The sequence below is a fragment of the Bombyx mandarina genome, chromosome 03 (genome assembly GCF_030267445.1).
Source record: "Bombyx mandarina strain Sakado chromosome 03, ASM3026744v2".
NCBI lineage: Eukaryota > Metazoa > Arthropoda > Insecta > Lepidoptera > Bombycidae > Bombyx > Bombyx mandarina.
The window spans coordinates 1,345,854-1,370,656 of NC_143210.1; the positions used below are offsets into that span (position 1 = coordinate 1,345,854).

The window sequence follows — 24,803 nt, forward strand, 5'->3', positions numbered from 1 at the left end:
CAAGATTTCGTTTAGTTTTTCGGGCATTAATCATTATTTCTGAAAATTATAATGTCTTTTCATCTTCCCTAGAAGTTTATAAAATCAAAAAATTAATATTTTATAAATCACCGCCTTTAAATCAAATCCCAATCTTGCAATTCGGTTATGAAAATTCATTGCAATTTTTTTTTTCCTAATTTTAAAAATAGTAATCTATTTCTATCACTTTTGATGAAAAAATGGCAAAATTTCTTATTTCGGATTAAACAAAGACATTCTCATTCATTTCTTTGACAGTTGACATCTAAAAATTTGTAACTTTTTTTAATAATCTGTGGTATTTCATTCAAGTTCCACTCTTCAATCAAAAGAAAAAAAATACGTCTGTCATTCACGACCAATTTATTTTCGTGTTTTATAATTAATTTTGTTTGCTATATATTTAGATTTGCATGTAAATTTTTGTTATTTCGCTAATAGTGTTAGCATAAAAGATAATAGAAAAAACATGAACCGTTTTTGTTCACGATCGTCGACGTAACGTTAATTTGTTTCGTCGTTGTGTGATCGTGTCTTGTGATTCGAACGTTTCCGTGAAGTGCAATGTGGTGCAGATAGCTTGGTCTTATAGTGTGTGAAATGTCACAACATGGATGCCCTGAGAGACTTTCGAGTAGATCGAAGGGATTCCAGGAAGAAGGTGGTCAGGCCACGATGGAGGTGCTGGTGGAGACGCTCACGGGTACTGCTTTTGAAATGACCGTGTCACCATCGGACACCGTGTTCGCGATAAAGTCGAAGATATTTAGAGTAGAAGGTGCGTATATCCTAATATCATACAAACTATCTCTTCTAAATATTTTATCTAATTCCATTTAACGCTGACATATCTATGTTGACAGACACAAAGGACACATAGCAGAGATAATTTCTCCAGAAATTTCCGTAGTTTGATTTAATGTTTTGTGTTGTGTAATTAAATTAGTCCCTGATTCAAATTTGAACTCATTACATAAAGATTGTGTCACTGAACAAATATGAACTAGTATGAGATTATAATATGGCACTTAATATCTATTTGTACTTTGACACTACTAATGAAAGCAATAAAGCATAAGAAAGATGCCAATAAATGTTTCTTTCTAACATAATGCTGATAACATAGAGAATGGAAAGGAAAACATTTTAAAAACATTATTACCATTGAGATCTGAAGTTAATTATTTTATCCAGTGATTACACATACATAGTTTCCTCTCATGTGGACACTATGTATCTTTTCAAGATAAAATTCACTTATATCATTGACTGAATTATATAGTCTACACCAACATTTAATTTGTAATACTAGATAGTCTTTGTTTACAGCTTACATAGTAGACATTGCATTTGTTTTACAAAAATCTACTTTCTTATTTTTATAGAGATCTAAGTTGGATTAAAAGTCAATTATTCTTAGAATTTCACAGATTCACTTGTGAAATGTCCATTAAGTCATCCAAGGTAGGCTCAAACACTTGAAATAGGAATTATAAAATCTGCTAAACTGTAAATTAAATATAAAAAATGCATACAAAGAAAAAAGAAATAGAACATCATTTCCTCTTGCTTATATCTAAATGTATAGAAATATAGAATAGCTGAAAAGACTATTATATGAGTGTGTGTGAGAATGTGTGGGTATATAGAAACTGAAGTGTATTCCCACTATTGTTAAACAGCTAGCAGTGTATGAATATTGATAATGGCAAGTCTGTTTAGATGTGAAATGAATGCCAAAAAATTAAACCTTTAAATATTTTTCATATATCACAAGCATTTTGCTCAAACAGTATTGTTCTAAGTCAATTTCCTGATGCTGAAACAAATAATTTAAGCATAAATAGTAAACAATAGTTGTCAAGGTTAGCATAAATATTTGCAGTTTTAATATTTTACAATCAATAAATAGAATCCAATGGCAGGCAGTGCTGTGGTTTCCAGCCCTTCCTTGAGGTAGAGGATGTCAGTTAATGGATGTTTTATTATTGAATTGCAATTTTTAGTATTATGTTCAATCATCATTATCCTGCCCTTCTCCCAGTCACCTGGGGTCGGCGCAACATGTTTTCTCCTTCCATACTCTTCTATCATATACCATTTCTTCGCTCACTCCCCTCCTACCCATATCGTCTTTCACACAATCCATCCATTTCTTCTTAGGTCTACCTCTTCCTCTAAATCCTTCCACATTCATAGTTAACATTCTCTTAACAACTTCATTTTCATTCCGTTTCATCACATGTCCATACCATCCCAAACGTGCACTCCTCAGCTTCTCTGTCACAGGTGCCACTTTCAGACTTCCTCTAACATATTCATTCCGTATTCTATCCATTCTCGTTACTCCACACATCCATCGCAACATTCGCATCTCTGCTGCATGCAATCACCTTTCATTAGTATTATGTTCAATATCAGCATTATTACTATCCATATGATCCATATCCATCCATATGATATTTTGTTACATGTTTTGTAAATGTATACATACAGAACAGTATTCTAATTGAAATAAATAAAAAGTACTTGCTTGTAAATCTAGTGGCAGGTCAAATAGTTGGCAAAATGCATAAAGATCTTAGAAAATCATGGAGTTCAATTGAATTTTATATTTAAACAGTTGCTGCATTCTTTTCTGCCAAAGCGTGTTGACCTTTTTTAAATTAGGACGGAAAACACATTAGTGATGATTAAAACTGTTAATATAATCAAAATACCAGAAAACATTCGAGATTAAAAACACTAATGTGAAATAAACTTTAAATTTTGTATTCATTATAAAATATATGGTGCAATCTCTTAGAAAAAAAGAAAAAATAGTTTGAACTTTGAACAAGATAATGTATGTAGTATGTAGTGTTTGAGATATGGGTTATTATTTATTCAATCTAATAATAAAAAAACCAGTGAGTCACATAATATATTAAATGGCTTTCTAAACTACGCATTAAAGATATGACTAATGACATTAACATTTATGAACAAGAAAAATATTTTCGAATTAAACCATTAGATCTCATTAAACAAATGTATATAACATTTTATTTCATACATTCCGACTGTTTTATGGTGATAAACATTTTAAATTAGTTGTGCTTCAGTAAATACGTTAATAACTTTATAATGTGTCGTAATAAACTATAATTAAGTATACATAGAATTGGTTTGAACTACACATGTCAATCAGGTTTTATGGTGACCATTCTGTTATTAGATAAGGCATTACCACTCTCAGAAAATTTGAAACAGCAGCTATTCTTCAGCTAAACTATTTTAACAAAGGTGCTCCCTAGTGCTAATGTGTCTAGTGAGCCCAAGCTCTTTCGAGAATTGAAGCTGGATACATACCGGAAGTTACTTTTGCAGAAACTGTTAACTTATTTGGAGTAATTCCATTCATTTCTGTTATTTAGTCTTTTTTATGATTGAGGGATTAGTAGTGGCCCAGATGCCTTTCCAGGTTCACCAGGACAGATGGGCGAGCAAGGGCTCAGCCTGGAGGGTGAGAAATTGCTAACAGCCACCCGAGCGCCTCCTAAGGAGACCTAACAACTTAGCAGTAGCTGCTTTGCGAATGAATGTACTACCACTAAAAAGATCCGGCGAGAAACTCAGCAGGCTGATGTTTAGATTAGATTGCACGACGAACTCTTTGCTGAGTTCGACGAGTACGGTTACCCGCGTCCCTAAGCCTGCTCCTAGTGTTAGAGCTAAAGATTCTAATGCAATCTGATGGATCCGTAAGGACGTGTCTAGGGCGTCGACGGTGACTGGCTACTGCACGATCAGGATTCGGGGATTAATCAGCGGCGACGACGATAAGGCGATTATCATGACGCATGGCCTTATCGAAGTGCCATTCCGACGCTGACTTCATGTGTTTCTGGATTGATTCGAGACCTAGGTCGTCGTGTACGTCAACGTTCCTCACGAACCACGGAGCTCCGACGGCTAACCTGCCAAAGCGGGATTGTAGGGTGGGTGTGTGTGCGGGCCGCGTGAGCGAACACCACACTCGCGTAAGTCTAGACTAGGCCTTATACAAATTTTGTAAAGCCTTGTTCCGAACGGACATTTTACTCCGCTTACGAAACGGTCGCGAACTGATTTTATATGCGGGCGGAATGTCATGGATGCACCCAGGGTGACTTCCAGGTACTTGACCTTCCTGGACTAGGGTATGGGTTCACCGAAGAGGGAGACGGGGGGGTGTGATATTTCTCCTCCTAATGCAGGAGGAAATACGCGTTGAGTTTCGCCTTTGTAATAGCACTGCTGTGCTTTTCGCTGGGTTGATGACTATGCGCCATTTTCGGAACCATTTTCCGGTTCGGAGTTTCCTCGCGATTAGGGACTTGTTTCTACTCGAGTAGTAATCGGTTGTGTCGTCGGAGAATAAGGCTAACTGGGTTGGCGGCGACAGGGGAATGTCGTTGATGAATAAACTAAATAAGAGCGGTGAATTACTTAGTCCTGAGATGTTCCTCCATTCCATTCAGTTTATTTTTGTGCATTCTCCCAGCACATGATCCACCAGTAGCTCAGTATTCATATCGTAACTGTCGGGCCCTCCCTACTTGTTAAAAGCACTAATGGACTCCAGCGTAGCAGTATATCCAGTAAGCAGTAATGCGTTTCGGCTTGAAGGGTGGGGCTGCCGTTGTAACTATACTAAGACCTTAGAACTTATGTCTCAAGGTGGGTGGCGCATTTACGTTGTAGATGTCTATGGGCTTCAGTAACCACTTAACACCAGGTGGGCTGTGAGCTCGTCCACCCATCTAAGCAATAAAAAAAACGTCAACCCACAACGTGCCTTAAAGTACATCAGTGTCCGAATGTAGATTCTTTCTGTTCTCTAGTTTCGCCATCTCTGTATCACAAATCTTGATTGCCTCTGCCTAGATGATCAGTAATTGCTAAAGTTTTTAGAGTATATTCCTGGTGGTAGGACCTCTTCTGAGTCCGCACGGGTAGGTACCACCGCCCCGCCTATTTCTGCCGTGAAGCAGTAATGCGTTTCGGTTTGAAGGGCGGGGCAGCCGTTGTGACTATACTGAGACCTTAGAACTATATCTCAAGGTGTGTGGCGCATTTACGTTGTAGATGTCTATGGGCTCCAGTAACCACTTAACACCAGGTGGGCTGTGAGCTCGTCCACACATCTAAGCAATAAAAAAAATAAAAAACACCCATTCCTGACTTAATTTTTCATTGTCATAATTTATGCCTTACTTGAGATAAATCCTCGGTAATGTTTAATTTTATTCAAACGCCAAAAGTAAATATATTACCCGCATCCGTCCCTCATTTATCAACATTCCATTTTCGTATCGTAAACAACAAATTCGAACGAGATTATGTATATTATATTGTATTTATGAGCAACAAAAAAAAAACGTACGCATATGATTCATGAATGATTTTCTCACGCGTCGATAACATGAATGCGACAGGTGCGAACGTATTTTTAATATGTTAGTGTGTGTGTTTTTTTTTTGTTAATTGTTACATTGACGATTTGTGGCAGGTCAACTTTGTTTTATAAAGTTTTTGTTCTGATGCCAAATATTGCCAGGTGCCGGGTTCGATGGTGCGTCATTGGGCACGTACCGTATCATACCGTATGGTAGCTTGTTCTCGTGTGTAAAAAATTAACAACAGCTTTTTTTTCCTACCTAAGCTGATAGCCTTGAGAGGCTGTGTCAGCGTCGCCTTAACTAGTAGGTAAGCTCACGGGGCTCAAACCTAATGACGTTGCTAACACGGACCCTAGCAAGAGCCGTGCTTCGCAGAATCTACCACCGGATCGGAAACGCGACCCACTGAGAAGATCCGGCGAGAAACTCAGTGGGCTGTGTCTGAGGGTTCATTTACTCATCGAGCCCTTCGTCGCAAGCGACGGATTCGACGAGAACGATGACCGGTGCTTGAGGTACCTAAAAGCACCGTTAGTGGATCGGGAGGATCCGAAATGACGTGTTTTGGGCGACGTCGACTGCTTTCCATTCTGTCCGCATGATCGGGAATGTAGTTACCGACGGCCACGATAAGAGGGTTCACAACAGCATGTTCTGTTTCTGCTACCTTTGGAACATGGGGAATAATATCTATAAGAACACTGGAACATCCTCCCGTGCATCGAGACGCTTCCTCGGGTAACAGTCCCGTGAGCTCTCGGTCGGTGACGCTGGCATAATCCTCTAAGGTTAACAGCTTAGGTAAAAAAGAGACTATTACGTAGGGTTAAGGTTATTTTTCCTATCTAATCGCTGGTAGCCTAGGGGGGCTATTCCAGTTTCACCGCATAAGTAGGAAAGCTCACAGAGTTCAGCCTGAGAGAGTTTGTTAACACTTGCCCTACCAAGAACCATGCTTCGCTGAATCTACAATCGGATCGTAATTGTGACCCACTGAAAAAATTCGCCAAATTCGACCAGACCAAGTCAAACCCAAAGTCCAGTAGCACTATTGCTGTCCATAATATGAGGCTGAATATAAACTATACCCGTCCAAAGCAGAACAGATAATGGATTCTTTTTCAAATTAAACGCGTTGGGCGGCCTTCGCGTAACCGTGTCTATGTACTATGGGACTCCAGTCTCTACATATAGCGAAATAGGCCGTTCGATCATTTACTCCGTGGAATTGCTTGAGACGATACCATCATCTCGTTTTTACCATCGCATCGCCCGCCACCGGACTTGAGTTCATCCATACTACCTGGAGCCACTACGTTCATCCACAGTGCGTTTCCAGAGTTCTTTTTTGCCACGTACCATCCGGCCTTGGAATGAGCTCCCCTCCACGGTGTTTCCCACGCGTTATGACATGATCCTTTTTCAAACGAGGCTTGTGGAGATTACTTAACGGTAGGCAGCGGCTTGGCTCTACCCCTGGCATTGATGACGTCCATGAGCGACGATGACTACTCACCATCAGGTGGACCATATGCTCGTCTCCCTATACGGCAATTAAAAAAAATCTACAGCTTAAAATCGAAGTTGCCGTGGGATGTGCAAGTTTTCGGATTGCAAAAGAAAGTGATGACTTCATGGATAACGTGGCATACGTTGGCATACTTCCAAACTGACTCACACTTTTCTTACGACGACTCTATGATAACTTTTAGAAATTGCCTTGTTTAATTCAATATGTAACCGGGACCGCAGTGGTTGGACCTCTTGAGGAGCTAACGTGGATTTATAACGTTATATTTTTACGATGTTTCCAACTATGACTATAACCCCATATAGTTCCGAGCTTATTTTCAAATATTTTGCAGAAATTTCTAGATTTTTGAAAAAAGTACGTAATCATAAAAAAATTAAAAAATCAATGCTAAACTCACAGCAAAACAATTATAAATGTTATTAATAATATTATATACTTATACTATACTAATATTATAAAGAGGAAAGATTTGTTTGTTTGTTTGTTTCGAATAGGCTCCGAAACTACTGGACCGATTTGAAAAATTATTTTTCCATTAGAAGCCGACATTGTCCCTGATGAACATAGGCTACTTTTTTTAAATTTTTTTTTATAATTTTTTTTTTGTTTCATGTGTGTTTTTATGTTTCCGAAGCGAAGCGAGGGCGGGTCGCTAGTGTTATTAATAAAGTCGATATATAAATACTCAAAATCAAATTGCGCAATAGTCTGTTTTCCGACGCTCCGCACTTTATACGCATTAATAGAGAGTCGATCTACCAATGGTTCGAGCTCAAAGGCTTAAAGTTTATTTTTAAAAGTATCACATTAAATCGTCTCCTAGTTTTGGAACTGTCAAATCCAGAGAAACCCGATAGGCTTGTGAGGCTATATCAGCATTACCCTAGCGCGTACGTTAGCTCTCGGGGCTCAAACTGGAGGTGTCGCTAACACTGGCCCTAGCAAGAGCAGTGCATCGCAGAATCTACCACTGGATCGGAAACGCGACCCACTGAGAAATCCGGCGAGAAACTCAGTGGGCTGGTGAATCAAAGTGGATTGGTGACATCACAGGAGTCTGACCTTGGCCTTGGGTCACCTGCGGTCGCTATTGTCGCTCAGGTCGTTCTATTAGACGCCAATTTGGTGCCAATTTTAAATAGCGTTTAATTCATTGAAGCAAGACGGTCACGGAAATAACTCCGTATTGTTTAGCAGACCTCAGGTTCGTTTTGCTGTTTTTAAAATGCATTTAAAATAAACTAATGTTAGGCTCGGCTTTTAAGTTTGAAGTTTTATTGATATTTAATTAGAATGATTTTTGGTAGATTAGATATTTTGTTAACACTACTTTTTTTTCCGCTTGGCCATTTTTTACTGGTGGTAGGACCTCTTCTGAGGCCGCACGGGTAGGTACCACCACCCCGCCTATTTCTGCCGTGAAGCAGTAATGGGTTTCGGTTTGATTGGGCAGTCGTTGTAACTATACTGAGATCTTAGAACTTATAACTCAAGGTTGGTGGCGCATTTACGTCGTAATGTCTATGGGCTCCAGTAACCACTTAACACCAGGTGGGCTGTGAGCTCGTCCACCCATCTAAGCCATAGAAACATAAAAATAAACTATGTTCACCTATACGATGGGAAACAGAGATTGATGTAAATAGTGATACCTACACTTTTAAATATATCCACACATATATATAAATCACCCAGCAAGGAGCAAACAAACCTTGTTCATCACACGAAGATTTGCCCGATATGGGTAACGAACTCACGACCCTCGGTACGGCAGTCAGGAGCGCTAACTGCTGCACCACCGAATCAGACAGTCAAAAATAGTCAAAAACGGCATAAAATAGCGTTGTATATTGTTCTGTTACAATGATTTTTTTTATTGCTTAGATTGGTGGACGAGCTCACAGCCCACCTGGTGTTAAGTGGTTACTGGGGCCCACAGACATCTACAATGTAAATGCACCACCCACCTTGAGATATAAGTTCTAAGGTCTCAGTATAGTTACAACGGCTGCCCCCACCCTTCAAACCGAAACGCATTACTGCTTCACGGCAGAAATAGGCAGGGTGGTGGTACCTACCCGCGCGGACTGACAAGAGGTGCTACCACCACTATCTCAAGGTGGGTGGCGCATTTACGTTATAGATGTCTATGGGCTACAGTAACCACTTAACACCGGGTGGGCTTTGAGTTCGTCTACCCATCTTAGCAATAAAAAAAAAACCCTTTCACCCCATGATGTTTATTGTTAAAACGAACACCATTAGATTGAGAATAACAAAAGACGAAATTATTTGATTTGATCTCATTTGTGTTTTAGGTATTCCCGTATCACAACAGCACCTAGTCTACAATCTAAAGGAGTTGGAGAACTGGTCGTCACTAGGCGAGCACGCCATCGGGGCCGGAGCGAGATTGCGCCTCGTGCTGGGCATGAGGGGAGGCCCCGTCGCGACCAGGAGGCTGCCCCCTCCGGAGCCATGGAGGGACATCGAGAGAATGCTCGATACTGACAGGTATATAGCAGTAACAGCTTAAATTCTTTTTTGACGGGTTTTTATGTTTGTAAGTCATCATCATCTTTCTTCTGCCCTTCTCCCAGTTGCCAAGGGTAGGCGCAACATGTTTATACCGTTTCTTCGCTCACTCCCCTTTTACACATATCGTCTTTCACGCAATCCTTTTTTTTTCCTACCTAAGCTGATGGTCTTGAGAGACCATATCAGCGTCACCGAGTGAGTAGGTGAGCTCACGGGGCTCAAATCTGATGTTGTTGCTAACACTAACCCTAGCAAGAACCGTACAGAATTTACCACCGGATCGGAAACGCGACCAACTGAGAAGAACCGGCGAGAAACTCAGTGGGCTGTGTCTGTGGGTTAATTTACTCGTCGAGCCCTCCACATTTATATTTCAAACTCTCTTACCAACCTTATTGTCATTTCGACTCATCAAATGTCCATACCATCCCAAACGCGCACTTCTCAACTTCTCTGTCACTCACAGGTGCCGCCACTTTCAGGCTTCCACTAACATATTTGTGAATTTTTAAGTATGGAGTACATTACAAAAAACTTAGGTGTCTATCGTAATCCGTTTTATCAATATGTATGGACCGATTAGATCTGCGAATAAAGAAATCTTTAGCCGCGAACATAGGAATTGAATCGCATTATTTTAATCCGCGAACAGTGAAAACGCGAATGAATGAAGCGCGAATAAGGAGCTTTTAGAAATCGTTGCTTTATGTCCAAATAGCAATAGTTCACAGCGCAGCGAGATCGGGTTCCGCCAGGTATTTTATAGAAGAGCTGATTAATTTATTTAATTTTACAAACTAACACGCAAATCAAAATTGTAATGAATTAATGATAGCTTAAGTAGTTTTTTTGCAATCGTTACAAATTGATTTATGTTAAAAATAAATCTTTAAGACTGTTTCGTAATGCAAGCCGTGTACGGTGATGGCCTTATGCTAGCGGTGATGAAACGCGTATGGATACATCAATCATTTTTGTTAGGACCGATGTATGCGAGATGTATTTTAAGGATCGATATGTTCCGTTAAGTTTATTTTTTAAGATTCAACGATCGACGGTCTTGACTGCTCTCTACCGGTGACGATACTTGAATAAACATATCGAGGGGCGAAAGGTAATTTGGTTTAAGTGACATTTCGCTTTCGACATACGTGACATTTGTCTTTGTAATTAAAAGTACGTTTTAGTTTGGTATCAGCATCAACAGTTCGATGTTTTAATTGAACATCAATAAAGTTTTTTTTTTTTTATTGCCTAGATGAGTGGACGAGCTCACAGCCCACCTGGTATTAAGTGGTTACTGGAACCCATAGACATCTACAACGTAAATGCGCCACACACCTTGAGGTATAAGTTCTACCCGTGCGGACTCACAAGAGGTGCTACCACCAGTAATTACGCAAATTTTAATTTTGCGGGTTTGATTTTTTTTTACACGATGTTATTCCTTCACCGTGAAAGCCAATCGTGAACATTTGTTGAGTACGTATTTCATTAGAAAAATTGGTACCCGCCTGCGGGATGCGAACACCGTTGCATCGCTAGATACGAATGCACCGGACGTCTTATCCTTTAGGCCACGACGACTTCAAAATAGCTGAAGAAGTTTTGTTGTTCCAAACACTTTAAATATCTCTCCGGTAAAATTGCTAAAAATGTCGCCCTTAATAATAATATGTATATAAATAACCTCAGCACTAGAGAATCTCTTGTATAAACAAGACCTAAATATTTATATCTGAGTGCCCAAGATTACTAGGGGTGGTGCCCTACTACTGTAGCACAGGATCTGTGCTAGACTCCCAGTCGAAGTCGATAAAAATGTGTTTTTCACACACGGTCATCTAAATGGCCATTCCATTCCGTGTTCTATGACAAACAGAGGCTCATTGATACGCATACGTTGAAATGTATACAGGTATTAAGCAAACGAACAAACAAAAGTTTCGGTCGCTGCGCTCAAAGCCCGCGATAAAAGCTTTTATTTTATTTTTATTTATTTATTTAGGTACACACAAAAAAGATGAGATAGTACAGAGTAATAAGAAAATTATGTACAAAGGCACTGCTTATTTCTTTAAGAGACCTCTTCCAGCAGACCTGTGAGAGGATTATGAGAATAATAATTAAAAGTGATGAGTGTGTGTAGAACAGCTAAAATGACAAATACAACATGAGAATTATAGTAATGCACATACACATAGCAAATATTGTTAAACTTGAATACAAAATATTATAAGTAACACAGTATATATGAAGAGTATAGAACAATGATCATTCGGTTGATGAGAGATAGAATGCAATAGCTTAAAAGTAAAAAGCGAAATGGTAAATATTTTTTACCTATTTATTATGTTTTTATTAACAGAGACGAAGGGGCAAGTTCAAGTCGCGAAGGTGGCTGTAAGATGACGGTGCTGGTGTTTCGCGACGGTGAGCGCGTGAGCATGCTCAGCGTCAGAGAGAACCGCGACGGAACGTATTCGCCGCTGGACCACAACAAGTGTACGTATACGGGACGAGCTCAGTGTGCTTAGTGCGAGTTTTTTAACGTTCTCGACAGCGTAAAAGTTAATCCAACTTTGTATGCAGTTGGAACAGCGCCCCTAGCGGCAAACGTAGGTACACGATCCCGTTCCATACAAATATGAGCTAACTTTTACGCTATCGACAACGTTAAAAAACTCGCGCTAAGCACACAGGACTTAATACACAAACTTTTTTTTTATTGCTTAGATGGTTGGACGAGCTCATAGCCCACCTGGTGTTAAATGGTTACTGGAACCCATAGACATCTACAACGTAAATGCGCCACCCACCTTGAGATATTAGTTCTAAGGTCTCAGTATAGTTACAACGACTACCCCACCCTTCAAATCGAAACGCATTACCGCTTCACGGCTGAAATAGCGGGGTGGTGGTACCTACCCGCGCGGACTCACAAGAGGTCCTACCACCAGTAATTACGCAAATTATCGAAATGTGTAATGTTTGATTTTGACAGGTCCACGAGTGAGCGAGGTCAGTCACCTGCCGGATAAGGAGTACAGTTTAGTGGAGGGTCCTTGTCGGGGTGCGCTGCACGACAACGCGGTGACGATGGGCAAGATGATGGACCTGCGGCGCAGGATGGAGACCCTCACGCTGACGCGGCCGCAGCTGGCGGCCAGGAACGGTGAGTGCAGTTTAACGAGGCCACGGAAAGAGAGAGAGAGTCCATCGCTTTCCTGGCTTCAACGTGCTTTTTGGCGTCTCTGATAGAGTGAAATTTTACTGATTGATATTTCAAATCACTAAATAAAGTTCCAATCATATTTTTAATACGCTTTTATTAGCTTCAGGTTATGGTTGGTATTAGCTAATGGTTGTGTTTGAACGTATCATCATCAAACCATTCAGACGCTCTCGCCGACTCACTCAGTGTATATTTGAAAATGTCAGCGCAAGGTGGCCTAAGCCTACCATAATGTGGAGATAATGAGGTCTGAATTTACTTTTACACTGCTTCGTAGGCAAAAATAATACGCGCAAAAATATTGTTTACAAAGCCCTCTGTTATCTTTGAGTGATACTAGGGATAGGCCGCTTTTGCATCAACATTTATTACCTACGTTTTAAATAAATTGCAATATATAAGCACGAATATGAAAAAGTCCCGATCCTGCGGACAGAATGGAAAGCAATCGACGTGGCCCAAAAACACGTCATTTCTGACCTTCCCAATCCACTAACGGTGCATTTAAGTACCTCCAGCACCGGTCATCGTTCTCGTCGAACCCGTCGCTTGCGACGAAGGGCTCGACGAGTAAATTAACTCACAGACACAGCCCACTAAGTTTCTCGCCGGATCTTCTCAGTGGGTCGCGTTTCCGATCCGGTGGTAGATTCTGCGAAGCACGGCTCTTGCTAGGGTTCGTGTTAGCAACGTCGTCAGGTTTGAGCCCCGTGAGCTCACCTACTAGTCAAGGTTACGCTGAAATAGCCTCCCAAGTCTATCAGCTTGGATTTTTTTTTATGAAAAATTGTGGGTTAAATTACTTTTGCGCTGACGGCCTCGTTTGTCTACAGATAAAGCGGACATACAAAAGACTCGAAGCGAAGAGACGCTGTCACGTCAGTACGAGACGCAGCCGGACACGTTCACGCCGACCTACGACGGGGCCTACACTGGATACGAATACGAACCTAATTTCCCCGAAAGGTGGGTAGTCGCGCGGTATTAGAGCCACGACGTGTGGGGACTTTTAAGCGGAAAACGCGAGGAGTGAAGTCGTGTGATTTGTTTTATTTTGTCTATTTAGTGTTTCTTCAGGTTTAAATGTGTAATAACGTTGGTATATTAACCGTTTAATATCGGTGAAAGTGCACAAATGTGGGAAAATAAAACAAAGCCGCTGGACGTAGCTTCTCGGGATCCTCTAAAAAGCCCACTGAAAAAGTCTCAGTAGTAAACTACTATTTTACTGAAATTATATTTCATCTCATATCATCTCATTTCATTTCATTTCATCAGTGGTTACTAAAAGCCCATAGACATCTACGACGTAAATGCGCCACCCGCCCTAAGATATAAGTTCTAAGGGTTCAGTATTAGTTACAACGGCTGCCCCACCCTTCAAACGGAAACGCATTACTGCTTCACGGCAGAAATAGGCAGGGTGGTGGTAGAAATAGACGGACTCACAAGAGGTCCTACCACCAGTAATTACGCAAATTATAATTTTGCGCGTTTGATTTTTATTACACGATGTTTTTCCTTCACCGTGGAAGTCAATCGTGAGCATTTGTTAAGTATTTCATTAGAAAAATTGGTACCCTTGCTGCGGGATTTGAACACCGTTGCATCGTTTTACGCGATTGCACCGGACGTCTTATCCTCTAGCCCACGACGCTGTCCGATAAATAAGTGTTGTGTTGTGTTGTCGACAGAGGCGTGCTGGGCGCGTGGCTGTCGTCGTCCACGTCGCGGCTGGAGACGCTGGGCGCGCTGCCGGCGCTGAGCCGCCACGCCAACCGCGAGCACCTGCACCTCAGCGACGACCTGCTGCACCGCCCGCCGCCCGACAAGAAGCCGCCCCGCCTGCGCTGCGCCTTCTGCAAGAAGCGCCTCAGCATCGCCACCGTGCACAAGTGCCGCTGCGGGGCCAGCTTCTGCGCGCCGCACAGGTACCAAGGCACACTGTGGTTACTGGAGCCCATAGACATCTACAACGTAAATGCGCCAACCACCTTGAGATATCAGTTCTAAGGTCTCAGTATAGTTACAATGGCTGCCGCACCCTTCAAACCATTAGCTACAATAGTAAAATAGTATTTCATAATTTGTTGAAGGCAGCGGCTTGGCTCTACCCCTGGCGTTGCTGGTGTCCATGGGCGACGGTAACCACTCACCACCAGGGGGTCGTATGATCGTCTGCCTACAAAGGCAATAAAAAAAATTAAAAAATATATGGCAATAGAGTTACTAAACAAATGTTCACGAATGACTTCCGCGATGAAGAAGATTGTGTCATAAAAATCAAACCCACGAAAATTTTAATTTGCGTGGGTTCACTAGTGGGTAGGGCGTCTTGTGAGTCCGCACGAGTAGGCAACATCCGGGCTATTTCTGCGGGGAAGCGATAATGCATTTCTGTTTGATGGGCGGGGCAGCCGACCTCATGTCTCAAGGTGAGTAGCGACGTTCACATCGTCTATGTGCTCCGGTAACGAAGACGGTTGACCGTAGCTCCCCGCTCGTGTTGCGTGTCCATTGCGGGCTGTGCAGAGAACGTTACTCAGCGTAATGAATATCGAACAGCGGCTTCACGTAACGGCTGGCCGTATCATCCCCCAGATACGCAGAGGTCCACGGCTGCGCTTACGACTACAAGGCGCGGCCCCACCCCGGCCTGGGCACCGCGCTGCTCGCGCCCAAGCTGCCCAAGATATAGTACAGTCCAGCTCTACATACAGACGGTCCAATTTTTAGTCTTACGCATATTGATAGTTCGAAAGTACAGGTTCGCTGCGGCCGTGTCGCCGGAGAGTGACGCGAGACGATAGGCGAAGCTGACAACGGAACAATAGATAATTGTTATCTATATTGTAATCTCGTTTTTACACAACAATATACTTGTACATCTAAATGAATTGAGATTCAAATTTTAATAAAACTTAGATTTTTCATTGTTCAAAGAATTTTCAGTTTAAAATAAAAGTGTAATCCTTTCTTACACCATTAAAAAAAATTAGCCTCCTCTCTTTGGGACACCTTTGTTAAATTTATTATATAACCTGTGAAATATTTTTTTTTTAAATTACGAACTACTCGTTGGTACGCCGTGAAGGAATCCACAATGAGACTTCCGCTTTCGAATTTCGAAATTCGAAACCACGTCCGTCCCGCTCTCGCACGTGGCGCTGACACTCAGCGAGAGAGAGCAGGACGCACGATATTTTTATTACGCATTTGTAATGAAGCGTTTTAGCTAAATGCTTAAAAGATTATATAGACTAGGAGTTGAGACCGTCCTTTGTAACGTTATGTAGATGTGACGTGATACTGACGTCACATGAATATTGTTTCGGGGCGAGTGTTGCGAAACTTGTCCGTTGAAATATCTATATGCAATTTTCATTAACAGTGCTGTCTGTTTGTTGTGTAACAAGATGAGGTATTTGATATTTTTGAAGGATATCTGCCGCCTGTTACACCAATCAATTGGATTTACTTCGACCTCAAGTTCGACCACTCGCACCTCAAGCAAGGTTCACGTTTCGCCTGTATCGCTCTATATACAATTTTACGAAGAAAAAATAATCGTATGTTATTGATGAATGTTATTAGAAATCGTTTTTTTTTTATGATAAAAATCGATTTTTGTAATAAAAATGTAAAAAAAAATTTCGCACGTCTCGATAGAAAAATTCACGGTTTTCTCGGTGTTGTTACTGATTTTTTTAACTTTTTTTTTTTGTGTTAAATTTCGAAATGATTAATTCATACACGATGATAAGAAGATTATACTAATACTATTATTATAATAATTATAATTGTAAATATGAAATGGTTATTGTGCGTTGTATGCGGGGAATGAGATTATCCAAAACAGAACGAAGTATTTTTGCGTGGTTCTGTTTTGTTTAAACACATTTTTCTTTTGTGATAAAATTGTTATCTATGCGAACTTTTTTTTTTTTGATAACTAGAATTGGATTTTGTAATTATTTTTTTGTGCCGGATTCGCTTGTTATTATTTTGAGCTCGTGTGAATGAGACAGGTATGGTCTGACAAAATTGGAGACATTGTGTACTGTGTTATGATAGTCGAAATACTAACGTCGTTTTAAATCGCGAGCCCGCACGGCCGGGCACCACCGCCCTGCCTGTTTCTGCATCTGCGTCAGACGGTTCTACTCTACGGATCGGAACACTAGCACCGACCCGGTCAGTCCTGAAGGATATCCAACGAGTCTCTGATAAATAGACTTTTAAAGATTTAGAGCCGTCCGTTTCTTGCGTGCGTATACACGATGCCGGAGATGTTCACGTACACCAACCGAATTTCGCTGTATACCATGAGGTATGAGGCCGAAGTCTCAATGGCTTTGCAGTGTTGCAACGAACGCGTGTATTCTCCACGATGCCGCGCTTGGGGCAGCTCGTGCCCGGGAGGTGGTGGGGAGGGTTGGGGAGGGGCGTATTAACTCCTCAAGATACGACCGGCCTCTATATAAATGTGATAATGTTACGAAATAAAATACGATTAAAAATGCTATTTAAATAATATTATGCCATTTGTGTGTGTTTCTTTTTTTTGTAATTAAAAATATTTGAAAGGAAAAAAAAATGAATAAAAAAATTAACTTTGCACGGATTATTATTAATACGTAAAAAAAATGTAATAACATTTACGTAAACCTTGAAAGAAAAAGCAATCGTTAATATTATTTTGCAATTATATTGATACGTGAAATTTTGTTTTGCAAATTAGAGAAATTAAAGCCAGTTTTTCATTTGAGGATGACATAGAGAGGTATTAGGCGCTATTCGACAATACGACCAGGACCTCCAAGGGAAAACGTCGTGATTTTGTGTTACTAGATGTTTTTTTTTTATAACGCCATCTTGTTCTGTCTTTATAGCGGTTAGTTGCCCTCAATTAAGAAAAATAGTATTATTATTCGCCAATAGATGTCGGGAAGAGTCATAAAGTTGATTATTGAAAACACGAACAAAACAAAATTTTCTGAAAATCAATCGTAGCTAGATCCTTTTATCGAAATCCCCTGTATACTAAATTTTATGAAAATCGTTGGAGCCGTTTCCGAGATTCAGATTATTTATACCTTTATATATACAAGAATTGCTCGTTTAAAGTTATAAGATCAAATAAATTCGTTACGCGGTACATACAGAATTCATTTACCTACCTTCAGCCCTGATCCCGGCGTCCGTACTTTCTAATATACAACATGAAAGAACATGATAATGATTCGTCGCTGCTGGGTGAGCTCCGAACCTCATCCTGGGAGCGCTTGCTAAAGTTAACCGTCACACTAAATCATTGTTACCTTGGTGACATATAAAATTGTCAATGGCTGGCAATGCTGTTGAGGAGCTTAAATTTCAATAATCGAAGAATCTTGTTTCAATAAAAGTTTTATATGAGAGTTGTCTGTCTTAACAAATTGGATAAAAAATAAGGGAGTTGATGAGTATTTGATCTTAGCAAATAAAGCAACGGATGATTCAAGATTTCAACCGCGTTTTTATTGTAATTATACGAAATTTTACAGACTTCGATTCTCTCAAAAGGGGTGAAATTCGCGTAGGTATAAACATTGGTGTCGTGAATACGCAAAAAACGGAGACACCCGTGGTTTTGTAGCTACAAGCCGACAGAGGGCATTGCTACTACGAAACTATCTATGTAGTCTGTGCTATAAATGCATATATGCGAAAATTTCTCTCGGCTATCAAACTGAAGCTGACGACAGTCTAAGTCTCAGTGAGACTAGGCGAGATAGGAATCATCGAGGAAGGAGGAGGTAAATAAAAAGGTAATGCTGCTGCTAATATGATTTAAGTGCATACAGTAGGTAGCACGGGTCGCGCTCTTGGTGGTTAAGTCGATAGCTTGTTCATTTAAGATCCTCTAACTTAGAACGACATAATGGCAAAGACACCGATTAGCAACAGCTCAGCTACCCATTAATATGCTTATTGACAGCGGCCAAACAATACGGTGATTATGTGGGAACAGTTTCGGGTCAAACGAGTTTTTTTTTTTAAATATGACAATCTGTTGTGGCCGTTTGTCTTTTTTTTTGATAAATTTAATTTTTTTTTTGCTGTACGTGATATTACGTTAGTTTAATTTTTTTTACATTCAATTGAATTTTCTATATCCATTTTTTCGTATCAATAAAGTCGGTCTATGTGTTAAAACTTTAATTAATGAATAAAATTGAAAAATGAGTGAGTTAAATGAAGCCGTCTTTGAGAAAAAAAGGAGCTTGGTCAAATTTGTACTTCTATCGTTAGCAATGGCGTCACGATGATATAGACGCGGTTTTAATGTTAATTGCCCATTTTTCGCTTTATAAATATCCTAATTATTCTGAACTGGATTCTTAGCTTGCAGGTATTTTTTTTCTGACAAGATCCGGACTGAGTTATGTATTAATTTGCATCGACGCAATGTTTTCACGTTATGACGTTATAGAAGATTCAAGAACCGCATTGTTTAAAGTTTCTGAAGTACCGCAAGTGATTTTCTTAATTACTTCATACTAAAATCTTATTAAAAAAATAATTCTTTTTTGTAAATCTTTGTCTACAGGTTACAATTCTTGTCTTGCATTTAAAAAAAAATACTCCGGCCGAATGTGTCTACATTAGTTTTTCATAGGATTTGTATATTATAAGTTTATATTTGTATAATAAAACGTGTAATTTTTAATTTTTGGTTATGATTATTTTGGCAGTTTTCTTAAATAAACTATGATGATGAACGCGAATGCGGAAGATTGTTTATTTAAAGTTTTATATATTCATGGTGAAATAATGCACTACAATCCTAATTATTCGTTGGTAGCCTAGGGGGCTATTCTAGGTACGCACGGACGGGTAAGTGAGCTCACGGGCTCAACCTGAGAGAATTGGCTCGCAGAATCTACCACCCGATCGGAATCGCGATCCACTGGGAAGATCTGGCGAGAAACGAAAGAGCGAATTTTGTCTATGGATTAGATCGCTCGTCGAACTATTTTTTAAGGGTTTTTATGAGTAAAATGAAATGAAATGAAGATGATTAATGTGAGACATTAATCAACTGGGATGAAATTAAATGAAATGAGATGATATGGGATGAAATATAATATAATCTCAGTAAAATGATGGTCATTTACTGAGATTTTTTCTGTGGTCTTTTTGGAGGATCCCGAGAAGTTACGTCCAGCGGCTTTGTTTCTTTTTCCCACATTTGTGCACTTTCACAGATATTAAACAGTTAATAAACCACCGTTATTACACATTTAAAAATGAAGAAACACTAAATAGACAAAATAAAACTTCACTCCTCGCGTTCCCGCCAAAAAGTCTAGTCGAACTATCAGTCATAATCATAGATAATACACATTTAACAACGAGTTCGGCGAGGACAGTAACCGGTGGGTGAAAGGCCTAAAAACTTAGGTTGGATTAAACACGTTCGTATTCTAAGAATTCTCGAATGAATGGTATTAAATAAAGACATGAGTGGATGAAGGGGATATGATACAATTTGTTAATTTTGAGAAAAGGGGCAACAAACTTTTGGTACTTGTACTTTTTCTTCGTAATTTTACTACTTCATCACATACAATTTCTAAAAATAGCCGTTAAACCCGGAGTTTTAAAGATTATTAGAATTAGCTATACCTATTAGAATAGCTTACAGGCACATAATACCTTCATTCAATGTAAAAACTGTTTTTTTTTTTGAAATGGTACCTACTTAACCCCTTCATCCACTCATGTCTTAAATGAAGATCTGAATAGGAGCGCGATAATAACTTGGTGCCGCAGTATTTAGCGCGCTTGAACCCTAAGATGAGGATTGTGGGTTCGATTCTGACACCGCCCAAGACCTTCGTGGAGCGAACACCATTTGTTTTTATATTCATCAGTAAAATGGTGGGTCTTATTAAATCGGACATGACTTTTAATACAACCTTAGCGGTAAATAAGATCACAGAGGAGGAGAGGTAAAAAAAAAATGTTTTTCAAGCTTGTCATAATATATTTTTATTTTATTTTAAATAAAGTATTTTACAAAACATTACGGGATATCGCCGTTACTACCTCATAAAACTTAACAAACATCTAAAATTAACATGTCGATTACAAACATATAGTTAACTATATTATTATAACAGTAAGGTTTTTAAGTAGATTGTGTCCCGATAAAAAATATGGTCCAGACGGCTGGGGTAGAATCGGATAGAGCGTCAAGCTAAAAACCTTCAAAAACAAATTAGCACACTCACAACAAACACCATTAAAATCGGCCCAAGACACTCATGAAGTCACAGACATACTAAAAGATACTTTGAAATCCTTGAATAAATTCCTATAAAATTTATTAATTTCCTAACACAATTAAGTACGGTTATAAATACTTCATTTAAAAAGGCGACAGCTACCGATTAAAAATTCGTCTCGAGTAAAATTACTATTTTTTTTTTATCATACCTAAATTTTGACACCACATAATTTGGCACCTAAATAAATAATATTATATTTAGTTAATATTTCAAAACTATATTTGGTACATAGAGTTCTAAGTTTTACAGAGTACGTAAGCTAAAGTTTTCATGGTTACGAACCATAAAGACAAGGTTAGACCTTGACAGAAAGTTAACCCAAATTAACGCCCCTAACGGCAAACGTTCCAACTGCATACAAATTTGAGTTAACTTTTACGCTATCGAGAACATTAAGAAACTCGCACTAAGCACACTAATAGAACAAACGTGAGATTTAAATATTTAAATCAAGTTTACGATTTCCAAAATGAACAGATTAAAATAGTTGGAACAGTCCTATTTTATCCATCAAAATCACAGAAATAGCCTGTTTTTTTTTTAACTAATGACCTTTTTTAACTCTGTGGTTAATAACTTAATACAATTATTATTGTTCTTATTTTCTTCTTTTTTTTTCAAATTATATACAATAACATTTATCATCAAATAATTTGATCGTCAGTTTCACTCAAGAAATCCTCGAAGATCGCTACAAAAGAATCTATACCGTCCTTAAAATTGTCATCTACACACCTCTCCTCCTCCTCGTTGAAGAACGCGTGAGCGAAGTCGATAATTTTTACCGTACCCCAGGGGTCAGGGTTGGGGGAATCCGAACTCAATTGGTCGAGAAGGGCACGATAGTTCATCTTTATTTTAGACAACTTATCTTCATAGTTATGCTCAAAGGAGTGATTGTGGTTGAGTTTTTCGAGGGCCTCGCTCCAGGGGGAGTTTAAAGGGGGATGGGGGGGCTCGTTTTGTAGGGGGGACAGGGGAACAGAAGACAGCTTCTTGTAGACCGGACCTGTCTTGGACAACTGACCACTGAATGAAGTTCCGCTGTGTAATGAAGGTATGGACTGACGCCTTGTGATCGGCGTGGAACGACATGTTTTGCGGGTCCTGTGAATATAAAATATCAATCTAAATAAATAGTAATAATATTCGAACGATTCGATAATCGTTTGATACATAGTGGTGGTAGTATATGCTTTACTGGTGGGAGGACCTCTTGTGAGTCCGCGCGGGTAGGTACCACAACCCTGCCTATTTCTGCCGTGAAGCAGCGTTTCGGTTTGAAGGATGGGGCAGCCGTTGTAACTATACTTGAGACCTTAGAACTTGTAGCTCAAGGTGGGTGGCGCATTTACGTCGTAGATGTCCATGGGCTCCAGTAACCATTTAACATCAGGTGGGCTGTGAGCTTGTCCACCCATCTAAGAAAAAAAAACAAAAATAGAAACGGTTAATCTATATATTTTCGAAATTCGCCATATTTCCTATAAACTTGCGTGGGTCGATTCGTCTCAAAGCAAAGCAGAACTAAAACGATAATTTATTTAAATTTACGATACGCTAAATATATCGTAAGAAATGAAAAAACACCTGCATTGAGGACAATGTTTTGTACTGACAGATGTATTTGCAGCAGTTAAGCATTAAAATTGTAAATAAACTTTTTTCAAATATCTGTCTTTCTCTATGTTGAATAGAATTGCTTTTCTCTACCTATTTGCTGGTAGCCTAAGAGGCTATTGCAGCTTCGTCAGTACTGAATTGCGACACACTGAGAAGATCCGGCGAGAAATTTAGTGGGCTAGTATAGAAGATATTTTAGCTTGGTGTTATCAAACCCATTAACGTGTCTATTTATACTGAGCACCGGTCGTAAGAATGGACCGCCTTTTTATTGCCCTTATAGGCAGACGAGCATACAACCCACCTGATGATTACCGTCGCCCATGGACTTCAGCAATTCCAGGGACAGAGCCAAGCCGCTGCCCACCATAATAATACCGCCTGGGTTCAGTAAGAATGAGAATGTCGTCCATTGGGCCGCGGCCGCCCAAAACATGTCATTACGGATCCTCTCGATCCATTAACGGTGCTTTTAGGTACCACAAGCACCGGTCACCGTCCTCGTTGAACCGGTCGCTTGCGATGAAGGGCTCGACAAGCGAATTAACCCATAGACACAGCCCACTGAGTTTCTCGCCGGATCTTCTAGGTGGGTCGCGTTTCCGATCCGGTGGTAGATTCTGCGAAGCACGGCTCTTGCTAGGGTTCGTGTTAGCAACGTCGTCAGGTTTGAGCCCCGTGAGCTCACCTACTAGTTAAGGTTACGCTGAAATAGCCTCTCAAGGCTATCAGTTTTACAGCCCGTTCACACATGGTCTGAGTTGTATGAGCGACTTCACATATGGTACAGCATTCAGTTTTGTCATCGAATACTGGATGAACGGAATACGTATCCGTCATGTTTCCGTACAATTTTACCGGATAGAAACTGTGCGGGGGTGAGGGGGCCGGCGGGCGGTGCAGCTAGACAAACAAGTTTCATCCTGGCAGAATAGCGGCGGTATACTATGAATTTGCTTGTGAATATAGTATCCAGCAATGACGGATACGTTGAACGTTATACGGTGCCTATGTGTGTACAAAGCATAATTTTTTGTCGTATCCGTTAGAACTTTTTGGCGGGAACGCGAGGAGTGAAGTTGTGTGATTTGTTTTATTTTGTCTATTTAGTGTTTCTTCGGGTTTAAATATGTAATAACGGTGGTTTATTAACTGTTTAATATCTGTGAAAGTGCAAAAATGTGGGAAAATGAAACAAAGCCGCCGGACGTAACTTCTCGGGATCCTCCAAAAAGTCCACTGAAAAAATCACAGTAAATGATCACCATTTTACTGAGATTATATTTCATCCCATATCATCTCATTTCATTTAATTTAATCCCAGTTGATTAATGTCTCAAATTAATCGTCTTCACTTCATTTCATTTCATATTATCATTTTTTATAAAAATAAGAATATAACTTAAAATAAGAATGACTTAAAGGTCTTAGTTACCAGGTCATAAAATTCCTTAAAAAAACTAATCGTATCCGTATACGCGGAGACTATGTGTGAGCCTTAGTATCAAAAAAAAGAACCGCAGTAGTGCTCACATGAGCAGGTCGTGGTCGGCGCAGCAGTCCCGCAGGCGCGCGGCGTCGTACACCAGCAGCACGGACGCGGAGTACAGCCGCAGCGCGGTCTGCGCGCGCGCCCAGCGCTGCACGCGCCACAGCTGCGACAGGATCTGCAGCAGCAGCGCGCGACACAGCTCGCCGCCTATCGCGTTCAGGTAGTTCTTTATGGCTGGAACATTACATTAAACAAATTAATAAATACACGTGGCTCCGAAAGAGATAATTATACTTTTATGGCCCAGGGTATAGGTTGGCCGAAGAGGGTGATCGGGGACCGACTAATTGTATTAGGCTAGGCGAGAAGAACCCGTGAGTCTGTTCCGCTCATCCGTTACGACGAATACAAGCTCTTGTGACCGATACGTACCTATTCAAAGTCTGGTATCACAGTATTGTGTAAGAGCGTTTTTGCTAGATTTTTTGATATTTTCCTTGCCTAATCGTTGGTAGTATAAGGGACTATTTCAACTACACGCCGACGTAGTAAGCTACACTAACGCTTGCTAAAACTAGTAGCAAGAGCAGAGCTTCGCTGA

At 40.1% G+C, this 24,803-nt stretch overlaps 2 protein-coding genes across 5 annotated transcripts in view; one reads left to right on the plus strand and one right to left on the minus strand.

Annotated features, from left to right (window-relative positions):
* The first annotated feature begins 421 nt into the window (after positions 1 to 421).
* On the plus strand, positions 422 to 19,521 carry LOC114251031 (AN1-type zinc finger protein 4). Its single transcript, XM_028185201.2, has 7 exons — positions 422 to 799; positions 9,297 to 9,492; positions 11,885 to 12,021; positions 12,521 to 12,691; positions 13,585 to 13,717; positions 14,446 to 14,682; positions 15,353 to 19,521. The coding sequence occupies exons 1-7, from the start codon at positions 622 to 624 to the stop codon at positions 15,447 to 15,449; spliced, it is 1,149 nt and encodes a 382-aa protein (XP_028041002.1). The 5' UTR covers positions 422 to 621; the 3' UTR covers positions 15,450 to 19,521.
* Positions 19,522 to 21,688: 2,167 nt separating this feature from the next.
* Ipk2 (Inositol phosphate kinase 2) overlaps positions 21,689 to 24,803 on the minus strand; it is a 34,969-nt gene continuing 31,854 nt past the window's right edge. For all 4 annotated transcript variants that reach the window (XM_028183902.2, XM_089736256.1, XM_089736250.1 and 1 more), the window contains exons 5-6: positions 24,244 to 24,436; positions 21,689 to 22,194 (exon numbers count right to left, since the gene is read on the minus strand). In XM_028183902.2, the coding sequence (XP_028039703.2) occupies positions 21,732 to 22,194; positions 24,244 to 24,436 (656 nt within the window). In that variant the 3' untranslated portion in view covers positions 21,689 to 21,731. The remainder of the gene's footprint in view (positions 22,195 to 24,243; positions 24,437 to 24,803) is intronic.